The sequence below is a fragment of the Wolffia australiana genome, chromosome 18 (assembly GCF_029677425.1).
Source record: "Wolffia australiana isolate 7733 chromosome 18, ASM2967742v1".
NCBI classification, from domain to species: Eukaryota; Viridiplantae; Streptophyta; class Magnoliopsida; order Alismatales; family Araceae; genus Wolffia; species Wolffia australiana.
In genome coordinates this window covers 6,125,995-6,134,721 of record NC_135852.1, presented here as the reverse complement: position 1 = coordinate 6,134,721, position 8,727 = coordinate 6,125,995, and the positions used below count along the sequence as shown (strand labels likewise).

Genomic DNA, 8,727 nt, shown 5'->3' with positions numbered 1-8,727 from the left:
CAACAAAAAGTATTATGTTCATCGCCATAGTCACCATCGTCACCCCGACGACGGTCAGAAAGCCACCATCAGTGTCGCCAGTCACCCACTCGAACCTCAGAGCTCGGCGAACTTTTCCCACAAGTCAGGACAAGCACATATACCCACATAGGATTCACGTCATCACGTAGTTACAATTCTTGTTAGGGAATTACCCATCTGACGACACCATCGGTGATGTCCATCATCATTTTGGTATCAGCGCATCGTCTTGATACCTGTTCGGACGATGACACCGTCGACGTCTGGCATCATTTGCAATATATATGGCATACTAAATAAAACATTACAATTTTACAATGCCTTAAACATATTTTTACTAAGAAATTATTGAGTATGTAAAACATGTATAAAAATGACAGTAAAATGCAAATTTTTATCACCTGCTCTATTTAGTGCATGAAATGCAAATTCTTATAAAGTTGAAGATAATACACATGAAATGTCCTCAAAATGATTAAAATATGTATGATTGCATGGCACATTTTGGGTCTATCAACATGTATCAATGTAAAAAACATATTCCAATGGCTTTTGAATTCTCTCTTACAGGTAAATCATTTATTGTGTGGTTACAATAATTGATTAAGTGAAAACATTGTTTTTTATCAAAATGTAGTTCAGGTTGACCACAGCATGCTTTCAGAACTGGTGTAAATAAAATAACTTGTTCATATTCTAGGAAATTGGGTATATATAAAACCTTTGCATGCCATTAGTTACAACAAGTCTGTAAGTTGTAATAACCATGGCCAAGAATTCTATTGCGCCGAAAAGCTCTACTTCTGCAAATATGTCACGTGTTTCTATTGTTGGTTTACATGGAGGTACAATTCCAACATCTTAAAAACCAGATTCATTTTGTATAATGTTGATGTTAATTGAATATATCAAGTCTCACCCCTAAATGTGTATTATACTCAGAAGGTTGCGGTTGAAATATGCTGCCACAAATTACAGATAATGATAGGTCTGTGGTCATAGAAGTGATATTCGAATAAGCAGCCAAAAATGAGTTCATATATGTACGTGTATTCAATATATTATTTATTTGTCAGTGTATGTCACATTGACCGTGGCTAATTTTTTATCATCTATATACTAGTGATAACAATCATGGTACTAACAAACAAAGCATTTTAATAATATTAATTATTATTCTATCTTCGTGGAATACAACAACATTGAAATGACCACAGGGTTTGTTTAACGAATGCTAGTCATTCAACATGCGCTTTCTAGTCAAAGACGTCAAAGACGTCATCCGCGCCGCCCGCCACCGTCGTTGAAGATTGGGTGACGAATGCTCAATTATCGTTTCTCTTTTTCATCGTTGTTTCTTTCGTGTTTTATGTTTTCCCGTCGAGTCGTTGTGTTTTCCTCGCATTCACGACTCGTTCCGTACGTCCTTCATCCTCGTCACGGGGAGGGGTACCTAGTCTTCGCCTTCCCCTTTTTCTCTTTTTATGTCTTTCTTTCTTTTATTTTGTAATGGGGGGAGCCCATTTGTATAAGGGCTCCCCTAATGGACCTTCCTCCCCCCCCTCCTTTCCCTTTTTATTGACCCACTTAAGGGCCCATCCCTTTCCCCCTTTATAAGGGAAGAGGGGGGCGCCCTAATCCTTAGACCAGGAAGCAAGTAGAATTTGGTTGTTGAATCGTCTCTTGGTCTCCCTCCCTTGCTTAGAGAAGAAGAAAGGGGGGAGGAGGAATCGTGGGAGGAGATTGGAGTAGAGAAGACTTGGAATCAGGTCTCGGATGGCTCGACTGTGATAGAAAGCCATAGAGCAACCTATTCCCATTCTCCAGATTTGGGCGGATTCAGAGTTGGGGACAATTTCTTGGGTAATCGGCGGAGTCAGACTTCACCGATGATGCAGGAAGTCGATGCTCAATCTTCTGCCCTGAATCATCTGGGAAGGGCAGAGGTGAACCGCCCATTCCCCTCCCTCTGGCTGTAATCAGGACTGTAAAAGTCCCGCCCCGATCCCATCGAATTCTCTCCATGAAGTTTCACCGTGAAGTTCACCGTGGAACGCTCGGTCTATTGGGAAATCAGAACGGCTACGGCCGTCCCCTCTGGTCGCAGCTTGGGGGCCGAAGACCCTAACAATTCCCGACATATCCTGTGCAAACTGCCTGTGAATTGCACAGTGTGTTGGAGATCTGTGACGGCAACAGTAATTCACCTCTGGTTGAAATTCGGGAGCACAACGGCCCCCATCTACCGCAGAGAGGTTCATCGTGCATTTCGCCTGTGAGTCACAAGATTTGTTGGGAATCAGTGATGGTAGCAGTACCCCTTTCCACTGGTTTAAACCTGACCTCGTCGGCACGCATTGATTCCACAAAAATTCCCCTGCAGACTCGCTTGTGAGACGCACGGTCCGTCGTGAATCTATAACTGCATCGACAAAGCCCCTTTAGCACCTTAGGCATTGCAACCCCCCCATTCGGCCGCCCACGTGATGTCTCCACCTTGGCCCGCCGCTAGCTCACCTCCCCTGTCCACTCTTGTCTGATTTGCTATATGATCCAAACACAGAGTTGGATTTGGTGAGTGCTTGAGCCGCGCTTCCGCTTGTCGTATCTCGCCCCCTTCCCCCACGGCTCCTCTGACCTTTACCTAGAGCTCCTGCCCATCAACGCTAGTCAAGCCACAGTTCAACTCTCTGGCGCCCCTCTACCACACCTGCTTCAACGGCCGCTGACTGTCGACAAATCCTGCACGATGAGCCACCGCTGACGATATACGTCGTTCACTCCTGTCGCTCATTTATTTACCTTTTGTAGTATACTTTCATCTTGACTCCATCGTGCTTGAGCTAGGTAGGTGAGAGAGGTATTGAAAGAACTACGACTCTGTGAGTGTCTTACTGGTACGGAGGAGACCGACTGTTATGTGTGACCTCGTCCAAGCTTGGAGCTCAGCGCCTCCCTCGAGTCGGAGCCTGCATGTACGACACGTAGGACATTCATACTTGCATTGTAGTTACATCGACCCATTAGGGTTATCCGTCGGATGACGACAACGTCAACGCTCGATACCATCATCCATTATCGGCACCGAACCATCATATTCGGTGTCGACTGGACGACGTCCTTGACGACGTCCAACATCAGTTTAACATGCTGAAATTACCGCATGATGGTCGTGTGTTACATTATGGAACACATGAGACAGTTCACCACAGATTCTTTATCTAAAGATAACCTTTGTTCGAAGAATGCGTTGTGGAAAGGGCTGCATGTCGGTTCGGCTAAGTTGTAGGCCCCACAGATCAAGAGTGATTCCTCACCTATCCCGGGAATGCTCGAGTATAGATTCCCTATGCTCATGTGAGCGGCTGGGGCCGGCCAGCCCGCAGATTCAAAAGTCAAAGTTTTTTAGAACCTGACCAGTCCACGAACAAAACAAAGTTAAAGTAGTAAGAGTAGTCATTCTTTGAAAGGCACCACCTAAAATTATTACATTCTTCTTCTTTGCTCCTAAAGTCGTGTCTTTTGCTCATCGCTTCGCTCGCAGGAAAGTAAACTCACACCGTCGGAACCTTTATTATTGATTCATCGTTTTATTTATGTGAAAAAAAAACATAACCTTTCATTCTGATGAATACTCGACTTCTTATCCACTCTCCTAAGCCCCGCTCGTAAACTCGCGCCTCAAAACCTTAATAACTTAGCTCTTGAAAGTTATGCTTTGGATAAGTTGACTTTGTAACCTTTGGTTTGGTACCGTTATCCAAAGGATAAGTTGGGCAGAGAAGTAGAAGCGTTGGTCCCCTTCAGTCTGCGTGTGTGTGCTTGATGTTACTTGCTGTAGGACCTCTGTCCCCAAAGGGAAGAAAAAGGTTTTTCTTTTAATCAAAACAAAGGTTATCTTCATATAAAGTTATCCTCTCCTAGCCCAGTAGTTCGGCAACTACTACCGTGGTTGTTGCCCAAGGGGATCCCCCATTTCGAAGGGTAACAAGGCCAGCCATTAGGTCCAAAGTTGTTTGGCACTGCTGTGGTGCCGATAGATTCACTACTTCAGTGCATTATCAGACATTTTAGGCTTAGCATCTATTTCTTATATATCACTCCACACCGAGAAGAGGGATGTGTACTTCCAGCAACAACAAGAATGGAACCATAGGCTCCTATGCTGGGAGTTGGGTATATGTCGAACCACCTAAACTTCCCATTTCTTGCATGCTATAGTTCTTATAGTCTCTAAACGACTAGAATGGGAGATTACAGGTAAGCCAAATGCTTCGTGAACCACCGTTTCATTGCACTTAAATCACCCTCGTAAAGAGGCGCACTTCGATACCATTGTTGTCCAATAGCTTTTATAGTAATGGCTGGATCTACTAGTACCCTTCCATGGAGTATAAAAGAGCAAATGATGGTATATCAATGAAAATCCGGATGATACTTGGAAATATGGTCCGAATAATTTCAATAGTAGTCCCATAAACAATCCTTTGCAGGATTGGATTAGATTTCTCGTGGAAATGCCATAAAGCATGAACCAACATCCGTGATACGAAAACCAAAATAATAATGAGGAAGAAAAAGATATTGTGATGTAAGTCATTTATTCCTTGCATAATAGGTGTTGCTGCATCTTGAGATCCTAATTGCCATGGTTCAGCTGCATCATAAGGAGCGATTGTGAGGAAGATCTTTTCTAGAACTAGAACAATCATTTGATTCATTCTCTTTCTTCTCTTCTCCCATAAAAAATAGAGACTTGTTCCGACCGGGCATTGGTTTTTCTAACCAAGAAAGGTTCTGAGGCGCAACTTTAGGAGCGAGAGCGCGAGGAGCAGGAGCGAAGGTTATATATGTTATTTTTAACATAAAACGTTATATTTAGTTAAAGTTATGAAGTCAAAGTAAAGAAATTATTTTTTGAACATAAACCTGAACTAGAGATGAGTACACATAAAATAGAAAGTCCAATATAGAACTTCCCAACATTACTTTTTATTACTTCTTCTACGATGATTCATCTCCTGAACCAGCGAGCTTCTACGCTGAAAAAGACAGGTCGACGCTGAAAGGTGCTTGAGCTTGAGCATTGTTTTTATTTTTTTATTTATTTCTTTATCTTTACTTTGATTTACTTGACTTCTGATAAATTTTTAATCTTTCTTAACTTTTAGTTTGACTTTTCTTTCTTTCATAACATTCTAAAAGAAAGTGTTCTTTACTTCGCTCGTAAACTCGCGCTTGAATCTTCATCTTCATCTGAATGCTCCAAAAGTCACATCTTCATCTTAATATTCACGCTCCTAAAGTCACGCCTGAATCTTAATCTGTATGCCCGTAAACTCGCGCCTGAATCTTAATATATGAACAGCTTCCATGCCTAAAGATTAATATTCATGCTCCTAAAGTCACGCCATCATCTTCATCTAAACGCTCGTAAACTCATGCATTCGTCTTAATCTTCATGCTCGTAAACGTGCACCTTCGTCTTAATATATTCACACTTGTGAAATCGCGCCTGAATCTTAATATATTCACGATCGTAAACTCGCGACTGAATCTGAATATGAACACTCATAAACTTGCGCCTTCATCTTAATTCGCGTTTGTAACCTTGCACCTACATCTTAATATTCACACTCCTAAAGTTGCGCCTGAATCTGAATTGACTTCGTAACATTCATCTTCATTGACTTCATAACCCGCTCGTAAACTCGCGCCTTATTTTCATTCAAGATAAGTCTCTTTCCAAATTATCCGCTGGATAATGTTCTTCAATAAATTTTTTGAGAATGTTTATTTCATTTATCCGCTGCTCCGTCGCTTCTTCGCTCTGCTCCTAAAGTCGCGCCTCGACCAAGCAATGCCAAGCTGCAATAGATGCACCTGGTACCATCTATACTTTAGAAGAGAAGAGTGAAAGATATGAAGGTTTGGAACCCTCGACTAACTGATGAAGAAATTAAAAAATTGGCACGTCGTTGACCCCGCCTTTTGTGGAAAGCCGAGACTTGATTGAGTTCTCCTTAAAGTAGAACCTGGTCGTATCAGGTTCTGAAAGAATGGACACAAGGATCCCCCCGTTATTCCCATATGTGAAGCCAGTTAAGCAGAAACTCCACCCACCTAAAGATAAATTCAAAAGTTGTCAAATTATTTTGTAACCTGCAAGTCTCTGAACATCCCACTTGGAATTGAAAATAATTTACGCCTCCTAAAGTCGGCCCTTATGCGTGTATGGGAGTTCGGATGTGCATCGACTTTAGAAAGATGTGCAACAAGGATGAGTTTCCACTTCTCTTCTTATTTTCATTATGTTAAGAATAAAATAACTTTGTTTGTTGACAACACCGCAGGTTATGAAAGTAAGTTTCTCATTCATGGATGGATTCGATGGATATAACCAGATGTTGATGGCAGAGGTTCTGAAAGAAAGAAACGTCATTCATTACAACAACTATAATAAAGGTTCTTATGTTCTGTTAAGAAAGAATGTGACGAAGTAAATGAATAATTTATGAGAAATATCAGTAAATGCTAATCTTACTTCTTTACACCGAAGGTTTTTTTTATGAAGGTTCTGAGGTTATCCAACGTTCTGAAGGGGCGACTCCAGGCGCGACTTTAGGAGCAGGAGGAAAAGATGAAATGTTACGAAGTCAATAAAGAAATCAATAATGTCTCAAGAAGAGGTTATGTTAATGATTTCAGAACCTCCGTGAAGAACTTCGTGAAGAACTCCATTCTATCTCTCCAACAAAAAAATGGTGTAACAGCCCAGTTGTACACTCCCCTCGTTCGCCTTGTTGATTCTGAACTTCGTTCGCGAAGGTTATGCAGTAACGGGCCAGCCCTTTTTTATGCGCCATTTTTTATACACGACTTCATATAGAAGCCCATATTATACACATTTTATGACATGTCCATAAAATACCTGGAAGTCCGTTATCGTAATCTGGATGCGCCTATTTTATAGAAGCATGATCAATGCCCGAAGAGATAATAATAAACTGAGAGACTCATAAATAGCAGACTATTAATTTCTACCATGATATGAGAACAAAATCAGTTAAAAAAGAAAAGGTTATTCGCAAATAAAAAGTTTATGGCGCCCGTGGCCTGACATTTAATATACCTCTTCTTACAAATATTTTGTTAATCCAGGTTCAGTGAATGATGATCGTGAAATGATTTCAGATCCGATTAGAAAGATACCAGCGTTTTAGGTGAGATGCTTATCCGCTCAAATGTTCACCATTAAATTTGATATTTGTTGACTCTCGTCGCGATGTGCCTGGCAGCAAGTGGTCGCGTTACCCTTTATCGCAGCATTTTAAAATCCTTTATCAGCGCAGAATTGAAGTCGAAATATTGATCAACAAACAGTAATATTCTTCCGCATTGATTTCCCAAATAGGAAGAATGCCCATTTGTCCTACCGGCGAGCTGATACCCACCCAGCAATCGATTTATTCTATCACTGCCGTTCAAGACAGGAGAGGGACACCGCTTTGTCATAGCCTTAAAAATATTCCTATTTATTTTCGCCTTTCACCAACTAGCAAATCCGGACAGTAGAGATCTGGGCGATATCCACACGCTTCCTCTGTCTAGACGATTATCGTGATTCATCTATCAAGCACGAGAATTTGTCCTCGATGGTCCGTTTCAAATTGGCAACTGCCCAGCGAAATTTCGCGCGGTTTAAAGACGTACTGTACCCCTTAACACCAGTGTCCCACTCATTCAGTATAAGAATGGTAGCACCGCGCATCAATCACGGCACTCAACCCCTTTGAACCTCGGCAGCAGCTTGGTCGTATTATTCATTCGTCATGGCCTCAAAGTCGCAGTTCATGGCAACTCTGGTTCTGGCTAATTTACTGCTGGCCACGCTTGTCGTAGGCCAACCGTCTCCCAGTCCTTCACCGCCTCCGAACCTCATATCCTGTGTTATCAACACTCTGAACCTCGCGCTTTGCGGTACGGTCGTCAGCTTGTTCAAGTTACTGGGGATACAACCGTCGCAAACAAGAGGGTGCTGCGCTGTCATAAATTCAGTTCCCGTGAGCGATGCGATTTCATGCCTGTGCGTGAGCATTAAGGCTAACATTCTTGGGATCGGCCTCTCAATCCCAGGAGACGTTGGGCTCCTCATCCGCCTGTGCGGCAGGGATGTACCGATTGGTCTCGCCTGTCCGTAGGAGACCCCCCACCAGGAGTAGCGCGTTTTGTGTCGTCTGCAATCAAGCTACTTGTTGTATGTGTTGTGCGCCTATGATGCCCTGTCTTCTCAGGTGGTCTCGTTTGTCGTAACAATAAAGCTTGGATGGGCATCCTGGAAATAAAACGTTTTCTATTAGTGACGAAGCTCGAGTGACTGTACACAACACGACGGTCCGGATACTGTTGGGGGCGAATCAAGCATTACGGGAAGTGCCAACAAAGATGCTAGAGTATTATTAGAGACTTTGTAAAGGAACTCTACGAATCGTGCACTAACTAGGTCCCAGACATTCGTTCCAGCATCTTGCTTCTTAATCGAAGATCCGTAACACCATCTGGTGCTCTCCATCTGGTAGAGGTTGAGGTCCGCCCCATTTCAGTTTGGAACGAAAGATGAATCCGAATTAAAAACACTATTTATGCGGTGACCAACTATTGAAGAGAATAAAGAAGGACCCAACAAACTTTAACTTATTAAAGACG

At 42.4% G+C, this 8,727-nt stretch overlaps 1 protein-coding gene across 1 annotated transcript; it reads left to right on the top strand.

Annotated features, from left to right (window-relative positions):
• Nucleotides 1-7,853: 7,853 nt before the first annotated feature.
• LOC144714817 (pEARLI1-like lipid transfer protein 1) lies at nt 7,854-8,222 on the top strand. Its single transcript, XM_078589611.1, has one exon. The coding sequence runs from the start codon at nt 7,854-7,856 to the stop codon at nt 8,220-8,222; it is 369 nt and encodes a 122-aa protein (XP_078445737.1).
• The last annotated feature ends 505 nt before the right edge of the window (nt 8,223-8,727 follow it).